Below are 27,910 nucleotides of genomic sequence, written 5' to 3'. Positions count from 1 at the left end.
GTTTCCTTCATATATCTTGGTGCTCTTTGATTTCAAACAGACAGACATTTTTATTTATTATGCATCTCATCATAATCAGCTTTCTGGAGAAGTTATACATGAAAATGGCCAGAAATCCACAGACAAATCTCTATGATTCCAACCAACTAGGTTTGTGACATTGTGTAACACAGCTTAATACAACAAAGGATGAATTTAGAGAGATATTTGACTTCATCCTCTTCGATGTGTGATTTTGGTGAAGTCTTTCTTCTTCTGTCCTTTGTCTTTCCAGGCCCTTGGCTGCCCTCTTGTGTGCAGAACCAAGTATATCAACAGAGAGGTTATCAAGTTAAAGTCAGTGGCAGAAGGTAGTAGAAGCATTCAGCAGACCTTGAAAAAAATAGTGTATAGATTTCCTTGTTGCTTTGTTTCTCAGAATGCAAAGTAGATCAGAGTGAGTGAGTAGAAATATGTAACATTTGAGGGTCGAGTTGAATATCCCTCTCATACCTTAAACATCTCTATAAATAGAAAAGGATGTAGCTAATACACTGTATCCTCAAAGCATTGTGATTTCATATTTGAAAGGTGTCAGAATTGTTAGCACATTGGATGATATATTTAAGTGTTGAGTTGAATTCAGTTAGATGAAGTGTTTATTGGATTTTCATCTTAATGGAAAACAAGGTACTGGAAACCCTAAATTGCCACGGTATTTCATGCACGTTAAGCATTTCCAGCATTTAAATTGTTCTTTTGCCTCTGCACAACTAACTATGTAACCATTAGTAATATTGTTCTGTTGTAGGGTGGAGTCTGTGGTTGTGAGAAGGGCTATACAGAGATAATGAGATCAAATGGCTTCCTGGATTACTGCATGAAAGTACCGGGCTCAGAGGATAAAAAAGCAGATGTTAAAAATCTTGCTGGAAAAAACAGACCTGTGAATTCAAAAATACACGATATATTTAAAGGATGGTCTCTTCAACCCCTTGATCCTGGTATGTTTCTGCTATAAGAAATGTCAATCTTCTTATGGGTAAGGTTTCATATTTGGATTACTGCTCATGACAAATGGAGAAAAGAGGAGGGAAAGAAGAGGCAATACGGTCCAGTCCAATATTTCTCTAACTTGAGTCTACTATAATATATGGTGCCTTCTAAAGTAAATCTAATGTAAAATGTTCTCATGGATGATTGAGGATAGCTCTGTCTACTCCAATCTAGGAGGCACTGAAATATTATCCCCTAAAAATGTCTTTCAATTGTTAATTATCTCAGGAAAATAACTTTGTTTAGATGAATTTGCTTAAATAGTTGAAATGGAAGAAAAAATAGAACAGATTCTTATGGAACTTTCAGAAAATGTCCCTGAAACTTCTCTGGTTTGAGAATACTGGCAAAATAGTTAAATATTAATTTCAGAGGTCTATGTGGTCTTTATTCTAAGAAGAAAATTACTGTGAGGTCCAAGGAAAATGAGTCTCAAGTCCCATAAGTGAAGTCCTTAAGCTTTAACAATTGGATGGACTTTGGGAATCTGTCTATAAACTTAATTAGTATGTGGAGATTATATATACACAAATGCATTTATACACATTATCTATGCATCTATCTATCTATCTATCTATCTATCTATCTATCTAGATAGATAGATAGATAGATAGATAGATAGATAGATGGCTAGATAATGTGTATAAATGCATTTGTATTCTGAGGAGAAAGTCTGTAGCTTTCATCAGGTTCTCCCATTAGCAATGTAAATTTGAATGACTGCTTAGGAGGATAATGAGGCTACCTCTTGGATTTGTAATGTACATATATTTTGGCCTAATGTGTACACTAGGAATTAATCATACATGTATATTGCACAACTACTGAAAAAAGTATATACATGACATTCATTTTATGATTCGTTCTTATATAGCAAATGAGTGGTAGCAACCTAGAAGTTCACAAATAGAGTAATATTAAAACAAAAACATTACACAACTGTACACAACTGTGCAATGATATCACTGTGCAATGATATCACCAAAAGATCAGCACTGGGCTGTGAACTCACCAGTTGCTCCTTGGAAACCCTGTGCAGGGCTGCTATGAGTCGGAATCAACTTGACAGCCTTCAAATCTTTCAATGCTGGGTCAAAGCACTGGACCACGAGGTTGGTTTGAACTGCAGGGTCAGCAGTTCAAACTCACCAGTCGCTCCTTGGAAACCTTGTACACTCTGAGTCAGAGTCTGACTTGGAGGCACCTAACAACCATAGTATCCTTGCGTGGGACAGTTAATGCACTTGGCTGCTGCTAAACACAATCTTGGAGGTTCTAGTTCACCCAGAGCATCTCGGAAATAAGGCTTGGTGATCTACTTCTGAAAAATCAGTCTGAAAATTCTATGGAGCACAGTTCTACTCAGACATACATGGAGTATAAACTAGTAAGGAAATATTTCCAACTTATATTAAGTGAAAATCACAGTGAGTTACTATGGAACTTTTCTACTTTTGGTGGGGGTGGAGGGGGGATGTGCTGGCATGTATGTGTGTGTGTGTGTACTCGCATGTTTGCAAATTCAAAGACAGGTGGAAAGGCTACCGGAAACTGGTAGCTGTCTTAACTCTTTAGAGAGGTCAAGAGGAAGACCTTTTAATCAATACATGTATTTTTAACAATTATGCTAATTGTTTGTTAATGAACCACATAAAAGCTGCACTGTCTCCTCTCAAACTTTGACTTGATCAGATTTTCTGGGTCATGAGAAATAAGGTGTGTTCTCCCTCAGAGAAGACCTTTTCTCTTTTTTTGGCAAGAGAGTAGCAGATTCATTAGTGCTTCAAAGAGATCGGATTCAAAGCTTTGCTAAAAGTTTGATGACCATAGAAAATCATACTGCTTCACTCTAAAACCTGACTGAAGCTGGAAAATGCCCTGTAAGCAAACCTGTGACTTTATTCAAAGCAAAGGCTTTAGAGTAGGATGCTGATATGTGTATTTTGGTCCTTCAGTTAATTACATTTATGTACTATACCAAACCTTCTGTGTGTGCATACGTTTCAGGAATGAAAGCAATTCCTCTGGGATGCTAAGGCATTGCCTTTGTCGGTACAATTCTAAGTTTAGTTAGCTATGTCTTATTGTTGTTAAGTGCTGTCAAGTCAGTTCCGACCCATAGCTACCCTATACGAGTCAGTTCCGACCCATAGCTACCCTATATAGAATTTACGAGGAGCTGTATGCACACATAAAACTAGAGTAAAATCCTTATCTTGGTGGAAACACTTCAATTTTCTATCATTTATCAAACCAACATGCAAACAGAATTCAGTCAAGCCATATCTTACACAGTAAAAGTCACAAACTCGAGTGTTTTTATGATTTGTGTTGATTAACTCTATCCATTACCATCAAATCGATTCCTGCTCAAAGAGATTCTGTAGGGCAGAGTAGAACTCACCAACCATTCCTCAGAAACCCTATACAGGGTGACTATGAGTTGGAACATACTTGACAGCACTTAACAAGAACAAATCATTCAGGAAGCAGAGCCCTCAAATGGTCTTAGTAGTTGCCTTTGCATGTAGAAACTGGTTCTTAATTATACTTTTCGTCTTTGTTCTTTTTTACATTGTCAAAATATGTTGAACTCCTTTCCTGTAATCCATTTATATGTCAATACACACACACACACACACACACACATAAATACAAGTAGTCTGCCAATTGATTTTGTTGTTGTTAAGTGCCGCTGAGTCAGTTCCGAACCATAGTGACTCTGCCTAGGGTTTCCAAGGAGCGACTGGTGAGCTTGAACCACCAACCTTGCAGTTCAAACTGATCTTGTGGTCTAGTGCTTATCCTGCAGCACCACACCAGGTCAATAGATATGACTTTTACGAAATAATAGTTGCCAGTAAGATTAACTGTCTAGCATTTTCACTTTGTTTTTGACATTGACATTCAGTAACGACCAACTCTGGTAGCGTAGTGGTTATGAATTGGGCTGTGAACCTTAAGGTCAGCGGTTCGAAACTACCAGCCGCTTCGCGGGAGAAAGATGAGGCTTTCTACTCCCGTAAAGATTTACACCCTCGGAAACCCTGTACAGGGTCGCTATGGGTCGGAACCGACTTGACGGCACTTAACAACTACCACATACGATAGCTGTCACATTTATGCTTATGACCATTTACACAAGTATCAGAATTCAGATGAACATTTTAGCTCCATGCAGTTCCAACTAGTGTTATTTTTAGTATTAATTTGCTAAAGATCAAAGAGTGATGAGAACTGGTTATTTCAACAAAAGTTCAAGGAAAATGCTACTGTGTGGTCAGCGGCTCAACCCCACAAGCTGCTCTTCAGAAACGCTATCCAGGGTTGCTGTGAGTCGGAACCAACTCAAAAGCACTTAACAACAACATTATTTATTTAATTGACAATATAATTTAGAGAAGCCCAGTGGCACAGTTGTTAAGTATTCAGTTGCTAACTGAAATGTTGGCAATTCAAACCCACCCGATGCTTCATGGGAAAAAGCTCTGACAGTCTACTTCTGTAAAGATTTATAGCTTTGAAATCACTATGAGTCAGTTTCTGCTTGGTTCTGTTGTTGCTGTTATTAGGTGCCTTCGAGTCAGTTCCCACCCATAGCGACCCTGTGTAGGGTTTCCAAAGAGTGAGTGGTGGGTTTGAACCAGCAACCTTGTTGTGTAAACTGACCTTGCAGTCCATTGCATTATCCTGTAACCCCACACGAGGTCCTAGAGGGTCACTATTAGTCAGAATGGCCTACAATCTGTTAATATACTTGATATCTACTTTTTTCACAGACATACTTCCATTAGGGAACCATATTCCAATGATGTTCCAGGAAAGAACCTTACCAATTCCTCACTGTATTAGGCAAATTACAAAATACGCTAGAACATCATTAGCACCTGCAGTGAAACTATCTAAGGAGTTCTGGTGTGCTGCTGTAGGCATTAGACCACAAGGTCAGTTTGAACTGCAAGGTCAGTGATTCAAACTCACCAGCTGCTCCTTGGAAATCCTATATAGGATTGCAATGAGTCGGGTCAGACTCGACGTCATTTCACAACAACAAGATGCCGAGACTCATTTCGAGTCTAGAATTAATGGCAACTTGGGGTTGTCAGACATTATACTACTCTAAAATGCTGTAGATTATTGTACACTAAACTATTTATTTTATCTCTATTTTAAACAGATGGCCGAGTAAAACTTTGGGTTTATGGCGTTTCAGGTGGTGGTTTTCTTATCATGATTTTCCTAGTATTTACTTCCTACCTTGTTTGGTAAGTACTAATTAGTAAAGTTTATATTCCTTAGTGTTGTATTTACTACCAGAAAACTTTTGTCAAGATCATTATAACATGACCTTTGAGACCACAAATAATCTCCAGTAGTAGAATTGGGAATTCACTGTTCTCAAGTTGTTGAAATAGGAGATCATTATCTTAATTGTGCTCATTTAAAATAACAAAATTCTTTTATTTAGTTTTCTAAAAATACCAGAAGGCTAGGTAAGAAAAACAAATCATTAGGCAAAGAATCCACACATTACTGATTTAAGTAAAACCTTTTATATCAGTGATTTTCAGTCTTGACTGATACTGGTATATCCTGGATATCTTTAACATTGATGCTTAGGCCCCACCCCTCAGAGATTCTGATTTAATTAATGTTGGGTGTGGCCAGATGACCAGGATATTAAAAAAAAACAACCTCCCAGGGTAATTCTAACATGCAGTCAAGATAGCATTAGATAATTCTAGTTCTTAAATGATTGTTTAGATCTAGTTAGATCAAATTGCCTAGTTCAAGCATCTTGTTAGTGCATTTTAAGTACCTGATGTTTATCTACAATGACCAGCTATAAGAGAAAATTTAACTAACTTTTAAATTCAGAAACTCCATTTTTTAAGTGACTAGTTCCTCAAAATGTATTATTCTCAGAAAAATTATAATTAGTTTAGTATACAGAATATATTATAGTTGATGAGCTGCCCCTGAAACCAGACAGAATATATTTGCATGTTTTCAAATGTGTTAAGAATATTTTATTAGCATCCTAAGCAGAATTTCCAAAGTTTTTTTTCCCTATAATATCAAACTATTGCTGTACTTTTTGTCTTCACATAGAGATATTTATATACATCAACTGTCTTATAGACTATTTCTGTGAGAATCTTTACCCAAGTTTTAATCTCAATTTAAACCCAGCCTTTGTATATTTAGCTTCACATTCTTTTTCCAAGGCTACACAGGGTTTTGCATCTTTTCTCTTGGTCATTGTAAGTTGGTGATGAGAATAAGATGGCTTTAATTCTTTCTGCCACCTAGAGTGATAGAAACTGAATCTCTAGAAATTGGATTTCTATCCAGCTAATGTTTCCACAGTGTTGTAGTGAAAAGTAACACCTTCGGTTGGTTAGTCACCCTATAATCAAATGTTTGTTTGTTTGGTTGATTTTTTTTTTTTTAATCAGTTTTTATATTTGATTTGTTTAGTTGTTTTTTTAAATACTACCTACATCCTGTCTTAATGAGAAAGTGGGAAGCTAAATGTTCTATATGAGGTTCATAGGACTAGAAAGCACTTGCTACCAGAAAAAACAACAAGGAAAAGATCTTAAAGGACAACATAGGGCATGAATGTTTTACAAATGGGAAAATGCTCTCAGGACACTAGGACAATACAGTGTATTTTAAATACAATAATAAAATATTCTATGAATCTATAAAAGCATGACAGTTGATTGCAACATTACCAAATTTAGATTCTATGATTTCTTCTTCCTACAAATATCTAAGAAAGTAAAATAGTTAACATTTTGTAACAAAAAATGTTCCTTTTTACAATTCTCCATTCTCTCCAACCTAAAAATATATATTTCACTATAATGCATCCCTTCAGTAATATTTACTGAGGCCTTTCTCTATACAAAACATGTTAAATGATGTTGGGTCTGTGGTTAAATGCTGTACAGTCAGTTCCAACTCATAGCAACCCTGTATAGAGTTTCCAAGGATCAGCTACTGAGCTTGCATTGCTGACCTATGGGTTCAAACTGACCTTCCTGTCCAGTGCTTTTCCCCACAGCTCTATACCAGAACTCCATATAAAAAACTAGGCTCTAGAAATTATTTACTTTGCTAAATTTGGGTAACTTTGCAGTTCTGTTTTGTTTTTTATATCAGTGGGATTCCTCCTTACTTTTTTGGGGGGAGGGGGGCCAATTATATCAATATTTACATACTGTTTTTCTCATATCTATGTTTTTCATCCCTAGTGCCAGACCCTAATAACTTCCCTCTAGGAGTGGCATGGTAGCTCCGTACTTGGACTCATTGCATCTGCTTCCTTCTGCAGTTTGCAGCCACATGTTGTTGTTAAGTGCTGTCGAGTCTATCCCAACCCATAACAACCCTGTATAGTGTTTCCACGGAGAAGCTGGTGAGCTTGAACCACCGACCTTGCAGTTTGGTGCATTAACCCACAGAGCCATATAGGTCTTCTTGAAACAAAACATTGCTCCAGAGGTTGACTGCCTTTCCTGCTCCTATCAGCCAGCAATGACATCTCATTGACAGTAAAACCAAGCTCATCATCCTGCAGCTTGCTAGTCAACTAAATTCTTTCATAGGTTAAACCTGAATAACTAGTTCTACTTCATTTACTAATTCTTTAGACGCTGAGTAACTGGCAGTGTTGAATATACTCAAATATATAACAAGTTTTCATTTCACCAAAGAAAACATTTTTGATTATTTAATAAACTTTCTTGGATTTAGATAAAATAGTAAATAGCTCAGCAAATAATCTGTGTGTTTAATTATACATTCTCAAAAAAATTCCCTAATATGTATTTTGATATTTCATTATAACATACTTATTTTTGCCAATTTCATATTCTTAACAGTTTGACTCAAATTCATTTTTTCAGGATAACCTTACTTATTTCTATCCAACTTGTTTGATATAATTTCATATAATTGCTTTTTTGATTCTGTATGTGCTGCTGTTTTCAGAAATTTTATCTCAAGATTCAAATACTTTGACATATATTAGAAAAGCTGACCATTCTGTTGGTTCTGTGTATGTATATTTGTTTTCTTCATTTTGAAAAAGCCAACACTACTTTTTATATTGTAAAGATAACATGGCTTCATCAAGTGCTTCAGAGTAGAATAAAACTGGACTCTAGAGAATATTTTTAAATGACTGAAATATTTCCGAAGATTTTGCAAAGCACCTCTGGGTGGGTTTGAACTTTTGAGCCACTGCTTAACCATTTGTAAAACCCAGGGTTGTTGTTGCTGTTAAGTGCCATCAAGTTGGTTCCAATTCATAGCCACCCTGTATAGGGTTTCCAAGGCTTTTTAAATCTTCTTGGGAGCAGAATGTCTTATCTTTCTCCTGTGAAGCAGCTGGCAGGTTCCAACTGAGGACTTTGTGGTTTGCAGTCCAGTGCTTATCATCATATGGAACCACCGTGCTCCTGCAATATTGTATAGGGCTTTAATATATGGTTGCAACCTCTTTCAAAGAGATATTTCTTTGGGAGTTAAAAAGAAAAGTTTTTATTAGGGTTTAGAGTTATATCTTCTAGTTCCCCAAGGAGGCTTCTGTTTACTCCTTATAGCTCATTCATCCAAAATGAATTTTTCATCAGTAGCTATTGGGAGTCTATGAGTTCTTCCCAGCCAAACTCACATACCAACATTTTCTTATCAGTCTGCAGTAGCTTGTCTCTACCTCCACTGTGATATTTACTTCATGCTGGTATTGTCATTCTTTGTATAAACACCTGCCTCCTTTACAAAACCCCAAGGCCTTTCTTTCAGAGAAAAGGGTAATGACTATGTGTTATTGATCCTTTTATTAGAGTACAAGTTTGATGAATATTTACTGAACAAATAGAAAAATGGGTGGATAAATGAATGTGATAATATAAACAATTTTATTACCCATAACTTTAGAGACAAAATCAGAAGGAAAATGTATTATTTATGTACCAAGCATCAAGTACTTTACATAGATTGCCTTGAGTAATCTAGGTAGTTATTGCTGTTTTCAATAGGCTAACCTCAGTCAAATTAAATGACTTGTCTGAGTCCTGGTGTGGTAGTGTGGGATAGGCACCCGACTGCTAACTGAAAGGTCAGAGGTTCAAACCCACCAGTCGCTCCTCGGAAACCCTAAACAGGGTCGCTATAAGTCAGAACAGAGTCAGTGGCACTTAACAACAACAAGGTCATCAGCTTGATAGAATAAACGCCAGGTTTCTCTGACCCCAGAGTGCATGCATTGTCTATTCATCTTTCCGTCTCTGTCGTAATCCTAATACCTCTTTACACTCAGCATAGTGCAACATCTATAGCTTTCACATTTCTTGGAGGCACTCTTCTCATAGGTAAAACGAGGGACCATCCTATTGATAACAAAACACATACCATTTGCCTAAAGAAATATGAATAGATATTTTCACAGCATCTAATACTATTAAATAGCTTGCAGTAGAATGAGAGGATGATAGTTTGGGAGATTGTATCTTTTTGTCAAAATAGCAGGCTTAAGACAAGAGAACTGCTATAATATGTCAGTTCTTAGGTGTATACTTTAGATGAAAGCAATTTATAATAAAGCTTTTGGAAATGCTTTTGCAAAAATATAGAAAAATAGTATTCTTAAGGACCACTTGGTTCAGCTGCATTGCATGTCTGCCATCAGTGTTTAGAGTTTTAAAAATATTACGGATGCTCCAGCTTTCCTGGCAAGAAAGATTCTTGAGGCGATTTAGTAGGGATAACCATTGAGTGAGCTTAAAGTAAGCCCAGACATAGTGCCTGGAAGAGACCCAGGTAACTACATCCATTCTGTCCTCCCCAACACAACTCAGTAATGGGTTCTAATTCTTCCCAAGTCTGAGAGTGGTGCTACACTTCTACAGGCTTACACCTCACAAGCACACCTCACAAGCTGCCAAAGCAAAAGACTTATACTTTCATCAAATTCTTTAATGTCTGTTCACCTAAGGTGTATATGTTCAGGGTGGAGGGGTTCTTGTGGCTTAAGTTGAAAGGTGCTGAGACGTACCTAGCATGGGCCTATCACTCAACAGTGAACTCAGATTGCTGGTTTAATGTTCTTATCCATTGCTAAGAAGCTAATGGCCCTGGAAGAGGTCACTTTGAAAGTGTAAGTCAATTGTCTTTCACAGCAAAGGTGACATAATGGTTTTATCCCTGTGCCAAATCTAAAAATGGTGGTGGCTGTCCAGCATGTTCCATTAGAAAGACTTATGAGGCTTCACATAGACTCAACAGGAAAGAATCCTATGATGGATTAGGGATATCGGTTAGGCTGCAGGAAGACTGGTGGTGGCAGTGGCTTATGTGCTAGGTATTTGTAAGACCTGAGGCAATCACACCTTTCTTAATACCAGGTTTTGATGAGAATTGAAGAGAAACATTTCTGATGGCAAGAAATAGATAGCAGTTAAGGGACAAAGGAAAAAAAGGAGCTGGTGATCTTAAAGACAAGGCTTCTTTCTAGTTGCTCCTTTCGCCCAGGACAGTCCCGACACTCAGCTCATCCTCTTTGACTTTTCTTAACCTGGCCAGAAAGTGTTGCAAAGCTACAGCTATCCAGAAAATTAACACATTATTTTAGTCATTTCTAGCATTTAAGACGATGTTAATATCTTTTACACTACATAAATATTCACAATTCTCACACATTTGTGGAGTCCTGGTGTCATACTGTAGGATAAGCACTGGACTGCTAAAATCAAGACCAGTAGTTGAAACCCATTTTTTAGTTATGATTTTAGCACTGGTCGAAATCCATTTTTTAGTTATGATTTTAGCACTGGTCAAAGGAGAGTTTATATAGTATGAAAATATTTCATCTTAAATCTTAATCACAGTGATCCCCAATATACCACATACCACACAATGACCCAAGGCCTATGGACTAGGAAACCCACTGTTTGTTCCTGAAACTGACACACTGTTTATCATTTCCTATATGGAAACGAGTATAAAAGTATCTATGCATGGTTTAAGCCCAGACCACAGAGGCTGCCAAAGTTCACATGTCTCCCAAGCAATATTACGATCTCTTTATAAAGATTCAGTCATCTCAATCCCTTGTCTTAACTCCTGTTCTCAACCCTCCCTACTTTCCACTTCTATTTTCCCAATAAGTCAAACCAGACCAGTTGCCATCGCATCAATTTGAACTCAGGGAGACCTCAAATGTGTCTGACTAAAGTGTTTTTGAGGCTTTAATTTTTCAGAAACAAGTCACCAGACCTTCTTAGGTGCCTCTGAATGGTTTGCACCACCCTTCCAGTTAGTACACAGCCCTTAACCAGTTGTTTCTACCACCTGTGAGTATTTTGCACAATAAAAAACTAAACTCATTGCCATCAAGTCCATTCCAATTTATAGCAATCCTATAGGAAAGAACCCCGGTGTGGCGCTGTGAGTTAATGCACCAGACTGCAAAGCCATTTAAACTGCAAGGTTGGTGGTTCAGACTCACCAGTCACTCCTCGGAAACCCTGTATAGGGTTGCTATGGGTCAGCTCAGACTCAACAGCACTTAACAACAACATAGGAAAGAGCAGAACTGCCCTATAGTGTTTCCAAGTCTGTAATCTTTACAGAAGCAGACTTCCACATCTTTCTTCCACACAGAGCGGGTGCTGGATTTGACCTGCCAACCTTCTGGTTAGCAGCCAAGCACTTTTGACTATGATGCCATGAGGATCCAGGATCCATGTTGTTGTTAAGTGTTGTTGAGTCAGTTCTGACTCATAGCGTCCCTGTATGGGGTTTCCAAGGAGTAGCTGGTGTATTTGAACTGCAAATCTTGTGGTTCAAACTGACTTGCAGTCCAACGCAATAACCCACAGCACCACACCAGGATTCCACCATGGTCCATAGCCCTTACAAATGCCAAGTAAGTGAACTGCCAAAAACAGTATTTGGAACAGTCTATGTCTCTGTCATTCCTAGCCAAAAAAAAAAAAAAAAAAAAAAAAAAAAAACCCAGAGAAGAGAAGTCCTTATTGACATTTTGTATGTACTTCCTTATCATGTTTTTGACATTAAGCCACCCATCAGCTCTGCCACAGTTCAGTATTCTGTCACTTTTGTATTTCCCCAGCCTCTTCATCTGTGCTAGAGTCAGGGCCAAGAAAATAATTAGAACCATTGGAATAGACATGTTAAGGTAAAGTTATATTACAGGGGAATGGGAGAAGCAGAGACAGGTAAGAGAGGCTCCTCAGTTGAGTCATTAAAAAAACCATGCTTTCCCAGAGCAGCTCCAGACTTGTGGATCTAGTGTAAGCTATAGGCATCAGTTTCCTATGCCCATTGGTGGAGAAATCTGACTGTGGAGGGAAAGAACTGTGATTTCTGAATAGTTCAGGACACTGCCTGCAGGCCTCTCAGCCTGGGCTGAAATCAGAGTGTGGGGCCACAGCCAGGCTGATACAGTGATACAGCACTAAAAACCATGGAGTGGCATCTGGAAAAAGAGGTGTGATAGATTTACACTTTTCCTTCCTCCTCTCCCCTGTTGCAACCTCTCTGTCCAACCCAGACACCTTCAGGTGGGTGGAAGTGCACCCTCAAAAAGGTCCAGAATTGCACCAATAGTTAGTTTTCCCATGGCATGGGGAGGAGGTCCCTGGGAGCCCCATCAGTCCCACAGGCTAGTCCTTTGGCTGCTTCTTATGACGTCTGACTTTGAGACTCAGCCCAAAAAGTTGACCTGGGCAGGATCCATTATTTCTGCTTTACCTAACAAGAAACAGCAGGTCTGGCCATAGAGTCAAACCATATGTGCACCATGTAAAATCCCAACATAAAAGGTAAGAGCCAACACCAACTACTATATACAAGGACACAGCTATTTTGAGAATTACACTGTGCTTACACAGATACCTAACTGACCTTCAGAGATAAAAACAGTGAACAGTCTTTCTTCCATTCATTTCTCAGTATCTGTGCACTTCCACAGTGGTGAATAGAGGAGGGCTCCGAGCAAGTGGACACCCCCACCCACTGCTGGATGTTTCTACTGTGCACACACACTGACCTGTGTAGCAAAGGCTACTTGACAGTCAGCTATGGTTTCATTTTTATTTGTGAGTGGTGGTTTTTGTCTCTGCTTTTATACTATTTCTGTTTTAGTGCTCTTTGTCTCACCTTTTTCCTGGGAGTGATAGCTTTCTCTCCCTATGTTACCCAAGAAGAGACAGCAATCATGGCCAAAGTCAAGCTGCCCCATTACACGTGAAAAGGGAAGCCTATCTCCAGATCACATCCACCAGGACACAATCAGTAAACTTAACAACACAGCAACATACATTCCTTTAATCATTGAAAACACATCTAACTATTGAAAATGTCAAAACAAAAAGACGTTAGCCATGTCCAAAACCAGAAAAGAGTAACTGAGACAAATGAGCTGGAGGCGGACATAGACTTCCCATCAGAAGAATGACATGGAGACATATCCAAATGCTCCACGGAGGGATGGAGGGAAAATAAGGCAGAGATCAAGAAAGTGCTACAGGAGCAATAAAAAAGATAGATATAGCATTGGAAACAATTCAAAACCTGCAAAAAGAAGTCCAGATGATTAATCATAAAATATCAGAAATGGACAATAATACACTGAAAGGGCAAAGGAGTGGAAGAGAAGAGATGGAAACCAGAACCAGCATTCTGAAACAGAAAGAATCACAGAAATCCATGGAGGAGATAGTTCAGGATCTTCTGGAAGAAAAATTCCCTAACATCCTGAAAAATGAAAAGAAGCTGAACAAACTCCAGAAAGGATAGACCCAAAAGAAAATCACCAAGACATACCTAATCAAGCTCTCCAAAATCAAAGACAAGGAGAGAATTCTAAAAACAGCCAGGGAAAAGAGAAGTGTTACTTACACAGGCAAGCAAATCAGATTAAGCTCTGACATCTGAGTAGAAATCAAGCAGGCAAGAAGGCAATGGGGAAACATATATAAAACCCTAAAAGAAACAAAACTACCAGCCAAGAATCATCTATGAAGCAAAACTGTCAGTCAAATATGATGGTAAAATAAAAACATTCCAGGATAAACAGATGATAAGAGATTTTGTCAAAGCCAGTCCAGAGCTTCAAAATATCCTAAAGAGAGTTCTTTGGAATGAAAACTTAAATGAAGAGACAACAACCAGAGACTGACAAACGTGGCGACAGATAGCTGAGTTCAGAACAGAAGAAAAATTTAACAATGAATTCAGAGGACTTTGTGAGGCCAATCAAAGATCAAAATAATAACAATTTCAAACAAGGGAAAAGTAGAGGAACAGAGATCCAGGTGGTGAGGGAGATCAGGTAGTGTGCAGGATACAGTAGACTGTGTTAAATGGAGGAAAATGTTAATAGACTACAGGATAACCTCCAAGAAAGTAAATACATTACAACTTACCATGAAAATAAAGATCCAAGTAGAACAAGGAAACATTAAAACTAAGAAGAAACTGACAAGAAATAACACAAAAACCATGAACTCAGCCAAGTAGGCATGCAGAACAAAGCAGCACCACAAAAAATTAACATTACAGCAGTTCATTCATACCTATTGATAATTACATTGAATGTCAATGGATTAACTGCACTAGTGGAGAGACAAAGAGTGGCAGAATGGATAAGAAAACAAGACCCTTCAGTATGCTGCCTGCACAAGAGAGACCTTACACACAAAGACAGTAACAGACTAAAAGTTAAAGGATGGAAAAAATATATACCAAGCTAATTGCAATAAAAAATAAGCAGGAATGGCAATACTAATCTCCCAATGAAAGCACACCAAGATATATATAGCACACCCTACTCGAATTGAAAAAAGATAGACAAATATAATAGGAGATTTTAAATACGCCACTTTCAAAAAGGGATAGAACAATGACAAACTCAACAAAGATACCGAGGAACTAACCAGCACAATCAACAAACTTGATTTCATAGATGTGTACAGAGCATTCAGCCCAACTACAGCACAATGCACATTCTTTTCCAATGCACATAGAACATTCTCCAGAATTGACCATGTGTTAGGTCACAAAGCAAGCCTCCATAATTTTACAAACATCAAAATAGTACAAAGAGAGACAATGCTTCTTTTCAGACCATAATGCTATAAAACTAGAAATCAACAATAAGAAAACCAAGGAAATAAAGTTGAATACATGGAAACTGAATAACACCCTGCTGAACATCGACTGGGTACTAAATGAAATTAAATTTGAACTCACAAAGTTTCGTTCCTAGAGAATGAAAACACAACATACCAAAATCTTTGGAACATGGCAAAAGTGGTGTTGAGTGTACAATTTATTGTAATAAATGCACACATCCAAAAATAAGAAAGAATATTAACACATTAACACTGCATCTCCAACAATTAGGAACAGACAGAGGGAACCTACAGTCACTAAAGGAAAAAAAATAATAAAGAGCAGAGCAGAAATAAGTGAGATAGACAACAGAAAAACTACACAAAGAATCAACAGGACAAAAATCTGGTTCTGTGAAAGGATTAATAAAATTGACAAACCATTGGCAAACCTAACAAAAGAAAAGGGGGAGAAAACACAAAAAGCATGTGTTAGAAACCACTGGTGTGATGTCACAATGGAACTAAAGGAACTCAAAAGGACAATAACAGAATACTATGCAGAGTTAACAGTAAAACACGACCTACCTAAACTTATACAGAGTGAAGTAGAAAATTTGAACAGACCCATAACAAAAGAAGAAATTGATCAGGTCATCAAAAAACTCCCAACCAAAAGAAGTCCAGGTTCTGATGGCTTCACTGGTGAGTTCCACCAAAACATTCAGGGAAGAGCTGTCACCAATTCTACTCAAATTATTCCAGAAGATAGAGGAGGATGCAAAACTTCTAATACATTTTATGAAGCAAGCATAACCCTTAAAACAAAACCAGGGAAGGACATCACAAAGAAAGAAAATTATAGACCAATATCCCTCAAGAAAATAGATGCAAAAATTCTCAATAAAATACTAGCCAACAGAATACAACAGCATAGCAAAAAAAATAATACATCATGAACAAGTGGGATTCGTATCGGGGATGCAAGGATGGTTCAACATTAGAAAAACAATCTATTTAATCTACCATATAAATAGGAAAAAAACACATGATATCAATTGATACAGAAAAAGCATTTGACAAAATCCTACATCCATTCCTGATAAAAACACTTAACAAATTAGGTCTTGAAGGGAAATTCCTCAACATAATTAAAAATGTATATAAAAATCCATTAACAACCTGTGATATGCAGATGATACAACCTTGCTTGCTAAAAGTGAAGAGGACTTAAAACATTTATTGATGAAGATAAAAGAGCACAGCCTTTGGTATGGATTACAGCTCAATGTAAACAAAACAAAAATCTTCACCACTGGACCAGTAAACAACATTATTATGAGTGGAGAAAAGATTGAAGTTGTCAAGGATTTCATTCTTCTTGGATCAACTATCAATACTCACTGAAGCAGCAGTCAAGAAATCAAATGACGTATTGCATTGAGCAAATCTGCTGCACAAGACCTTTTTAAAGTGTTGATGAGCAAAGATGTCAGCTTGAGGACTAAGGTGTGCCTGACCCAAGCCATGGTATTTACAATAACCTCATATACATGAAAGCTGGACAGTGAATAAGGAAGACCATAGAAGAATTGATGCCTTTGAGTTGTGGTGTTGGAGGAGAATATTGAAAGTGCCATGGGCTGCCAAAAGAACCAATAGATCCATTTTGGAGGAAGTGCATCCAGAATGATCCTTAAGAGGCCAAGATGACCAAACTTCGTCTCTCATACTTTGGACATATTTGCAGGAGGGAGCAGTCGCTGGAGAAGGATATCATGTTTGGTAAGGTGGAGGGTCAGAGAAAAAGAGGAAGACCCCCCCCCCCAATGAGATGGACTGGCCAAGTAGCAGCATTGATGGATTCAAGTGTGGCAACACTTTGCCCCAGGATCATGCAGTGTTTCGTTCTGCTGTGCATAAAGTCGCTATGAGTTGGTACTGACTCGATGGCACCTAACAACAATAATACAAAACCAACAGCCTACATCACTTTCAATGAAGAAGAAACTGAAAGCCTTCCCTCTGTGAATAGGAACCAGAAAAGGATGCCCTTTGTCACCACTCCAATTAAATATTGTCCTGGTACTCTTAGCAAGAGCTGCATGGTAAGATAGGGAAATAAAGGCATACAAAGAGGAAGTAAAACTCTATTTGCAGGTGATATGACCCTATACATAGAAAATCCCAAAGACTCAGTAAAAAAGCTACGAGACCTCATAGGAGACTTCAGCCAAGTGGCAGGGTATAAGATCAACACACAAAAATCAGTTGGATTCCTCTATACTGACAATGACAGTGCTGAAAAGGACATCGAGAAAACAATACCATTTACAGTAGCCGCCCAAAGGATGAAATACATAAAAATAAATGTAACCAGAGAAACAAAGTATCTAGACAAAGAAAACTATAAAATGCTATTACAAGATACGAAAAGAGACTTACAAAAATGGAAGAATGTACCATGTTCCTGGATAGGAAGACTTAACATTGTGAAAATGTCAATATTGTCCAAAGAAATTTACACATATAATGCAATCCCAATCCAGATTCCAACAACATTCTTCAAAGAGAAATAAAAACAACTACAAACTTTATATGGAAAGGAAAGAGACCCAGGATAAGCAAAGCACTGCTTAAGAAGAAAAATTAAGTTGGAAGCTTCTCACTTCTTGATTTCAAAATTTACTACATGGCTACAGTGGTCAAAACTGCCTGGTACTGGTACAATGAAAGACACATTGATCAATGGAACAGAATTAAGAACGCAAATAATTAACCAATCTACATACAGCCAACTGATTTTCGACAAAGTGCCTAAGTATATCGCATGAGAAGGAGAAAGTCTCTTCAACAGATGGTGCTGGCAGAACTGGAAAACGATATGCAAAAGACTGAAACAAGACTTTTACCTCAAGCCTTATACAAAAACAAAGTCAGCAAGGATTAAAGACATAAATGTGACTCCCAAAATTATAAAGGCCAACAATGATTAAATAGGAATAAATGTAAGAGTTCTAGTATAAGACACACACAGACTGCCAAACATTTTTAAAATGATAAAAACAAAAGTTGACAAAATAGATGATTGGGACATACTAATACTTCAAAACTTATGCGCATCAAAAGACTTCACTAAAAGAGTAAAAAGGGAACCCACAGAATGGGAAAAAAATCTTTTGCCACGATGCATCAGACAAGGGACTAATTTCTAAACTCTAGGAAACTACAACACCTCCACCCAATTAAAAAATGGGCACAGGACATGAACAGACACTTCACCAAGGAGGAGGTATGGGCAGCCAACAAACATATGAAGAAATGTTCACGAGCACTAGCTATTAGAGAAATGCATATCAAAACAGCAAGGAGATATTATCTCACACCAGCAATAACAGCAAAGATCAAAAAAGTAGAGGACAATAAATGCTCGCAAGGATGTGGAGAGACTGGGACCTTCCCCTACATTGCTAGTGGGATTGCAAAATGATCCAACTACTCTGGAAAATAATATGGCACTTCCTCAGAAAGTTAGAAATAGAAGTACCTTATGATCCAGCAATTCCTCTACTTGGTATTTACCCATAAGAAATATGAGCCATAACACAAGTAAATATATGCACACCAATGTTCATATCAGCACTGTTTACAATAGCAAAATGATGGAGACATCCTAAATGCCCATCAATGGAAGATTGGATAAACAAACTTTGGTACAACACGAAATAGAAATATTACGCTATTTTCAAGAATAACAAGGAAGCTGCAAGCCACCGGATAACATGGATGAACCTTGAGGATATTATATCGAGTGAAATTATTCAGTCACAAAAGGAGAAATACTGCATAGGACCATTATTGTAAAAGCTTAAGAAAAAGTATCCACACTAAAAAGGAAGAAAAAATTTGCTGGTTGCCAGGGTGTATTTGGTGAGGGGAGGGAAGGGGTGCTTCAGCACATGGTAGGGAATAGAAACAGGATAGTTTGAGTGCCTGAGTGGGGGGAATACACAAAAGGGAGAGGGGAATGGAAGAACAAGGTGGACGAGAGAACAGTTAGGCAGGTTTGCTTGGACTAAGTGTGACAGAGATAAATAATAATATATGCTTAACCTCAGAAAAACAGGGTCTGGGGTACAGGGATTGAGGCATGGTTTGAATGGGTAAAAGGGGGAAATAATGTTAAGATGTTTGGCTGTCTTTTGAATCTTGGTTTTCCTTGCCTACTATTGTAAAACAAACACTTGAGTCGGAGAGAAAGGAATAGCCAGAAACATCACCATAGAAAGCTTGTAAGTCCTTAAAGGGCGCTATAAGTTTCCCAGTGAAAGAGGCTTCCTGTGGAGTCTTTGCATTGCATAAGAACATTAAGTGGAATCCTGAAACCTATCCAGAATCGTTTGAGGTGGGAAATTTCTACTTGAAAGAACAAGCAGATCAGTCTGGAGCAGCTAGAACAGAAGATACTTCTTGAAAGAAAGACCAGCAGGAAAAATCAAAAGCAATAATGGTAGTCTAATTGATTACTACAAGAACAAACAAGTTGTTTAACCAGGAGCCATCAATGCAAGTGATCGGGTCCCCTTTGGGCAAACCCCTTCTAAGACTGAGACTCAAGGGGAATACATGAACAGGCATATGGTCTTGCTGGTGTCCACGTTGCTCAACCAATAAGGGGAAGTAGGGGAAAAACAGCAATGAAATTGTGATCTAAGTCCAACCATGTACGATAGACTCCTGACAACCTGGGTTGAGACCTGGTTTGACAGCAGTATGGCAAGACCTGGGGACTCCTGGGCCCAGAGACAGAGCCTAGAGTGGAGAGTGAAGTGTCCAGTTGATATGAAGTGAGGGGAGATGCACAAGAACACCCATACTTGCCGATAGTACCCACTTGACTTGGCTTCAATGGCTGGATGATCAAAACTCGACTAGAGGAAGAAAGAAGAGGAAAGAAAGAGTATTTCACTAGAATTTGATGAACCTGACCTATATTTATGGATACAGTAGCTCAAAAGAAGGGAACAAATCTTTACAGCAAGGATCATTCCCACCCCCTCAGTACACAAGGTTGACGAAGATGGGCAACTTAGACATTGGCTACCCAAAATGGGATGGGGTGGGAACTTCAAAGGCAAGAAGTGACTGGCTTACAAGCTTTCAAGAGGGTTCCTAGTTCCAGAGGGTGCAGGGAAGATAGAATCTCCAACCTGTCTGGAAGGGGCTGATGAAAGGAGATGGGGATAAGGATACGACTCTTGTGGTTCAATAGTGAATAATTGCTACCAGGACTGACTGTGAGTGTTGCAAATGTAAAGGTATATGTAACAAAAGGAGGGCAGTGGTTGATTTTGCTGTCCAAGAGCGGAGGACCCTGGCACCATCAAGGGAGAAGAGCAGAGTGTGGGACCCTATCCAGAGAAGCAGTGATGCCAGAGATGGAGGCAGAGATGATGACATGGAGAGATGGAGAGGCTGGGAACTCTGTACTCATGGAGTGAGAGGGTCTGTGTGCTGATGGCCAGGGTGGGGGCAGACTTGGCAGGGTGTACCCTTTGGTTGTTTGATGATGCATGGAGGGTATTATAATCATTGCAATGAAACAAAATATGATAGGATGAATGTAAAGCTTATGTACTCCCATGTAAACTATCACTCAATTCACAATAAAAACTAAAAAAAAAAAGTTACATATTGTTTAGATAATCACGCATGAACTTTTCTGTGAACTTGAAAGGAGAAGGAGGAATTCTGAGAAGAACTTGGAATGAGAAAGTTAAGGATTTCTCTGGCTGGACTGTGTTTGCCTGAAGCGCTGGTCTTTTTGTTGTTAGGTGCTGTCCATGTCCTGACTGGCTACTGGTCCTGCTCCATCCCATTGATGAGTTCTTATCCTGATGGTTTTCAATGGATGATTTTTGAAGTAGAAAGATAGGTCACCAGACCTATCTTTCTAATCTGAAACCTATGCCGCATCATAACAACATGTTAAGTCCCCACTGACAGCAGGGTAGTGACTGACCATCAGGTACATCGGTCAGGAATCAAACCCAGGTATCCCACCTGGAAGGCAAGGTCCCTGACTGCACAACCACTACCCATGCACTACAGTCAGCAAGTCCTGGGATGAGGGTCCTAGACTGGATCTCTGGCTCCTTTCAGTGCTTGCTTTATTTCCTTTTGTTTTATCACATTTAATTTATCTCTTTAGCTTTAATAATTTACTACAAACATCAAATCATTACTAGGTTACTCCTTGAATTAAAACTTGGACATTTTAATTTCATTATATATATATATACATACATACATTTAATTTTTAATTTCATCAAAAAAAAAAAAAATATATATATATAGAGAGAGAGAGAGAGAGACAGAGAGAGAGTCTTAGTGCGGCGCTGTGGGCTAATGCATCAGACTGCAAATTCATTTGAGCTGCAAAGTCAGTGGTTCAAGCTCACCAGTTGCTCCTTGGAAACCCTATACAGGATCAGTATGGGTCAGAATCGGACTCGACAGCACTTAACAACTAATATATATATATGGAGCTCTGGTAGTGTAGTGGTTACGAATCGGGCTGCAAACCGCAAGGTCAGCAGTTCGAAACTACCAGCTGTTCCGCGGGAGAAAGATGAGGCTTTCTGCTCCCGTAAAGATTTACAGCCTCGGAAACCGTGTGTGTATATATATATATATATATATAAAATGTTGGGTTGTTTTTTTTTTTGTTTTTTTTTTGCTTTGTGGTAGCATTCACATAACAAATTAACTTTTAAACAATGCTAAGTGAAAAAAAGGCATGCACAAAAGACCACATATTGTATGTTCTATATATATGAAATATCTAGAATAGGAAAATCCATAGAGACAGAAATAGTTCTTGCCAGAGAATGGGGAAAGGGAAAGATAAGGAGGAACTGCTTAATGTGTATGGAGTTTCCTTTAGGAATAACAAAAATTATCTGGAAGTAATCAGATATGATGGCTGTACAACATTGTGGATATTCCAGAATGCAATAGAAATGTTTTTTATTTATTTATTTAAATTTACTTAGAGTGTAAAACTTAGTTCATATGTACAAGGCAAAAATAATTAGAGCCTCCTGGTGTGGCGCAGTGGGCTAATGTGTCAGACTGAGACATCATTTGAACGGCAAGGTTGGTATTTCAAGCTCACCAGCTGCTTCTTGAAAACCCTATACAGGGTATGTTGTGGGTCAGAATCGACTTGACGGCACTTAACAACCAGAGCCAAATGGATGACATTGACAAAGGGAGGGTACATGAAAGAGGGTAAAAACATAGGTCTGTGTGTTAGACTTGCTTAGAATTCAGGTTGTGCCACTCAGAGAGGTGAGATAAGGTAATCAACCTCTCTCTAGTTGCTCTGTGGTTAGCATAGTCGGGCTCCTAACGTCAAGGTCAGCAGTTCGAAACTACTAGCCATTCCACTGGAGAAAGATGAGGCATTCTGCTCCTGTAAAGATTTACAGCCTTGGGATCCTATGCAGGGTCACTATGAGTCAGAAACAACTCCACAGCAAACCACCACCACCTGCAGTCCTTACTCAGAGGCAAAGGATGTTCAAATACTTAATGTGCAAGGCTGCAAAAAGTTGGAGGTTAGAGTTCACCCAGAAGAAAGGTCTGGTGATCTAGCTTTGAAATATCAGCTACTAGATGCCCTATGTAAGTAGCAAAGTTCTACTCTTCTGATGTGGCACTATAGCATAAGCACTAACTAAAAAGTCGGCAGTTCGGACCAACCAGCCACTCCTGGTAAACCCTATACAGAGTTGCTATGAGTTGGAAATAACTCAATGACACTTAACAATTCTGATTTACATGTAGTATTCCAACATGAGTTGGAATCACACGACAGCAAAAATGCTAATGCCTACCTCTCAAAGTTGTTCTGAGGATTTACTGAGATAGTTTATTTAAAATACTTTGCAAAAGGCTTGGCACATAGCATGTATCCAATAAAACACAGATGCTCCAATAAAATAAATATTAGAGAAATTTATTATTTAGGAAAGAGATCACTTCTTACTGGTGAGTTCAACCTAAAGAAAGCTAGACTTTAGGCTTAAAAAGAATAGCCAAACATGGCACTACAAACGGAAGTGTCAAACTATAACTAATAATACATATAAACTGAGATTCATAGGAAACAAGGCATGAAAGGCAGAGTATTTTGCTCCTGATCTAGGCTGTGTGGGAGTCCTGTTATGATGCTGTGGGTTAATGAACTGGACTGCAAAGTCAGTTTGAGCCACAAGATTGGTGGTTCAAGCTCACCAGCCACTCAGAAACCCTATACACAGTCAGAACCGACTCGATGGCACTTAACAACAACAACCTGGGCTGTGTGAGGTAGGAATGTCACTCAACTGCAGTCTCTCTTGTGCTGTTTCTCTCTCGCTTTCTGCAAGAGGAAATAGTAGCCTCCCTTAGCCTGCGGAAGTAGCATTCTAGCTAGAGTTGAGAGTTGACTTTGCTTACAGCAGAATTGGAAATTTGTTCTGATATAGATTCCAGTGACTTTGCAGCTAAATGTCAGCTTGCAGGCCAGGGCTGAATTGTGTTTATTTAAAAACAAGAAGGTGTTAAACAAGGCAGCCTGTCTACTGTAGCTGTTAATGATGTCAGTCATCAGTGATATGGAGGTTGCAGTAGCTTAGAATTAGTGATTAGCACACGCTACAGTCTACAGCCAAAAAGAAGACTGGAAAATAGCCCTGTCACCAAGTTCATTGTTTTCAATAAATCTTTTTTAACAATTTTGAAAAAATTATTTCTCTTCTTAAAAGATGGTTAAAGTATTAAAATATTCAAAAGAGAAAGCTTCAAACTCTACGACTCTTCATTCACCCATGTGAATTTCTATACCATAACTTTGTCATTGTCACATGACACAGAGCTCAATGAACTTTCTTTATATGTGGAATTCTTTTCTCTTTGCAGCAAGAAGCCAAAACCACATCAAAGCACACCTCCCCAACAGAAGCCTCTGACCTTAGCCTACGATGGAGATTTAGACATGTAACCTGAAAAAGAAATCCAAATGTAGACATCAACTGCCTTAACCGCTTTCTCTTTTGTAGCTCTCAGACTTCTCAGTTTTTTGAGGAATCTCATGATGTAATATATTGGGCAGAATGCAAATATTGAAAACTTAATTTTGCCTCAACTTCATGGACTGAAGTCAACAATCATTAGGTCTGCCATTTTGTTTTCGAGTTGTTTGTGGGTATGAGTGCTTTATTTTTTGTTTCTCCCAAGGGACCTGAAAGCCCTTCTTTTCCTGCTTGGAAATGGGAGGAGGAAACCATGGTGGAATTCCCACAGACTTGAGTAATCTGTATCTTCAGCAGCATGATGACAATCCGGAGGAAAGTCTAATCAAGGCATTTACTGTAAATGATGAGTCTGACACTACATCCTTACGCACTATATTAGTGCACATCTTTATTCTTTCCATACGTCAACACTGAGTTTTCTAGAGTTTACATTGGTTCAAAAACTTTCAAATTGGATTGCCTATTTTCATGAACACAGAGAGAATGGGTTACCATTTCAGAAATTCTCTGAGTTTTTACCTTTAAATATTGTATTTTGTTTTGTAGCTAGGGGTGGATGGCATTTCATGGGTGGGGTGTGTCTATTAAAAAGAGTAGATTGTGCATAACTGCTGGATAGATGGAAGCCAGGTGGCTACTGAATGAAATGTGTGTTGAATGCTAGGGGTGTACAACTGAAATAGGTGGCTACATTGGCGGATGAGGGAGATGATTTGAGTACTAAAATTGTATTTTAACAAAAACTTAGCCTTGTAGATATAGCATTAGCCACACACAGTTGTACTTCATTTTAATGATGGCAAACTCTGCTTTTGTAATTTCAATTTTCTTATCTGAATATTTATAAATTCTTTTCTTGAATTTAATTATCTGACCTCATTTAATATACATCAAACACTGGTCCTGTTTGTAGAAAGTCTTGCTTTTATAAGGTTTCAATTATTATCTAAAACAACACATTAAAAAGCAGAGACCATTTTATGAAGGTAATTGTTTGTAATCATAGGTGTTGAAAGTAAGAAGGTGCCATCTTGTGGTATTGAGTTGTATTTATAACAAATAAAGTGTTCAAGAGACTGGAATGCTGCCTGTTCTAGATTTATTCACTGCTGAGTGCCCTTGATTTGACAAAAACAAAAGTTTTAATATCCATCTGCATCTATGTGTATGTTACTGTATTAGAGCTTGACAACTGAAATCACTGACAGAAAAGGAATCTTGTCCTGAGTTCTCACCACGCTGGTATCCACTCTGACAATCAGTCACAATGACATGGAGTGGCTTTTGAGGAATATTTACAACTCAGAGAGTACTAAAACAAGTGACTGGAATAATGCAAACAAATGACCAGAGAATGTGGAAATGTTAGGAAGATAATACAATGCTCACGCTACAAATTGTTTTCATGTACCCTGTGATCCAGTTAACAATTGCACAACTAAATGAACTTCAATGAATGTTTATCCAGTGGCACCATGTTTTGGAAAGAAAAAGGAAAACAAAAAAGAGAGTAGCTCATTCTAATAACATAGTGGAGAAAACAGTTACCAGACATGTCCATTTTTGCTGAAACCTTAATAATCTCTATTAAGAGCTGGCTTTGCCATTTATAAATGCCCTATGTCTCAGTTCCTTGATCCTCAAAATGATGTTAATAAAATTATCACTAGAGCATTCAACATACTCAGAAGGAGAAATAGAAACAAAGCTTGTCATAAACACATACAAATAAAATATTTTCACATGGTGCTAAAAATTATGACCAAAACTATAGAGGAGCATGGAGTAGAGCAAGTAGGGTTCATAGTGCTACTTTGGATATGTTTATCAAGTAAGGTCATTCTGAAATGATGACATTTGATAATGCTGACATTTCATAGTGAGCTATTAGAGAAAAATATGTAATCTGGGTAGAGTTTCAGGTTGGACAATGAATAAGGAAGTCTGTAGAAGAATTGATGCATTTGAGTCATGGTGTTGGAGAAGAAGAATAAAATACTACGGAGTGCCAGAAGAACAAACAGATCTGTGTTAGAAGAAGCACAGGCAGAATTCTCCTTAAAAGTCAGGATGGCTAGCCTTCTACTCTCCTACTTCAAACCTATTACAAGTATGGACCAGTCCCTGGAGAAGGACATCATACTTGGTAAAGTGGAGGGTCAGTGAAAAAGAGGAAGACCCCAACTCGATGGATTGGCACAGCAACAGCAGCAGTGAGCTCAAGCAGAACAATTGTGAGGTTGGCACCAAGACCAGGCAACGCTTCAATCTGTAGTGCATAAAATTGCTGAGTCAGTACTGACTCAATGGCACTTAATAATGACGACAACAATTTTAGGTAACTAAAATTTAGGAACTAGCTACTGTAAAGACCCAGTGACAAGAGTAAACTTGGTATTGATTAATGGTCATAAACAAGACAAGGGGAGAGGAACATGTGTAAAAGGATTTAGTGACATAAAAACATCCTTCAGTCCTTTGCTTAAACTTTTCCTATGACTATTTAATACTGTAATCCAGAATCTGCAAATTACAGCCTGTAAAGCAAATCTGGCCCTCTTCTTGTTTTCCAAATAAAGTTTTATTGGAGCATATCCATACCATCCATAGTTCACAGTCCCATGCTGAGCCTACAGTGTCACAGCAGGAATCTATACGTGGTTTAGGGGGGCTTTTGTGCTACAACAGCTGAGTTGAGTGGTGGCAACAGGGATTACATGTCCTACAAAGCCTAAAATATTTACTATATGGCTCCTCACAGAAAAAAAATTGCTAATCTCTGCTGTAATCTTCACCCACCATTCCTATTGGCAGTCTTAATTCCCTTTGACTTTCCTACATTCTCATTTTTCCATAGCTTATCATCTCAAACATACTAATTACTATAAATAATTACTTTATAGTTAATCTTTTGGTTTCAATGTCTTATAAATACTATAAGAACAAGAACTTTAATTTTGTGTATGTTTGTTCTTGTAAGGACTGTCGAGTCAGTTCCAACCCATAGTGACCCGTTATAGGGATTCCAAGGAGCAGCAGGTGATCTTGAAACTGTCAACCTTATGGTTCAAGCCAACCTTGAAATCCAACCTATTAACCTGCAGCATTACACCAGGCCTCCTAGTGGTGTGTGTGTTATAGATATCTATATAAAGGCGTTGTAGTGTGGTGCTGTAGGATAAAGCACTGGACCTCAAGATCAGTTTGAACCACAAGGTTGGTGGTTAAAACACACCAGCCACTCTTCGGAAACCATATGTGGGGGTACTATGAGTCAGAACCAACTTACCGGCACCTAACATCAACATATATTTAATTTTTAATATATATATACATTTGTCTGTTGTTGGTAAGTGGCATGAAGTTGGTTCCAACCCATAATGACCCTGTATAGTTCAAGCAACTGGTGAGCTTGAACTGCCATATAATTTTTAATATATATACATTTGTCTGTTGTTGTTAAGTGGCATGAAGTTGGTTCCAACCCATAATGACCCTGTATAGTTCAAGCAACTGGTGAGCTTGAACTGCCAAATATTTGGACTATGTAGCACTAGACTGCTAACCACAAATTTGGCAATTCAAATCCACCAGCTGTTGCTCAGAAACCCTATACAGGATTGCTATGAGTTGAACTCA

The 27,910-nt window shown here is 38.3% G+C and overlaps 1 protein-coding gene across 1 annotated transcript in view; it reads left to right on the top strand.

Moving 5' to 3' along the window:
* Positions 1-25,350, top strand: part of THSD7B (thrombospondin, type I, domain containing 7B) — a 904,077-nt gene extending 878,727 nt beyond the window's left edge. The window contains exons 26-28 of the mRNA XM_006834598.1: positions 791-983; positions 5,213-5,300; positions 24,156-25,350. Coding sequence (XP_006834661.1) covers positions 791-983; positions 5,213-5,300; positions 24,156-24,237 — 363 coding nt within the window. The 3' untranslated portion in view covers positions 24,238-25,350. The remainder of the gene's footprint in view (positions 1-790; positions 984-5,212; positions 5,301-24,155) is intronic.
* The last annotated feature ends 2,560 nt before the right edge of the window (positions 25,351-27,910 follow it).

Source organism: Chrysochloris asiatica, unplaced genomic scaffold, assembly GCF_000296735.1.
Source record: "Chrysochloris asiatica unplaced genomic scaffold, ChrAsi1.0 scaffold00012, whole genome shotgun sequence".
Classification (NCBI taxonomy): domain Eukaryota; kingdom Metazoa; phylum Chordata; class Mammalia; order Afrosoricida; family Chrysochloridae; genus Chrysochloris; species Chrysochloris asiatica.
The sequence above is the reverse complement of the archived record's forward strand: the minus strand, read 5'-3'. Positions and strand labels throughout refer to the sequence as shown.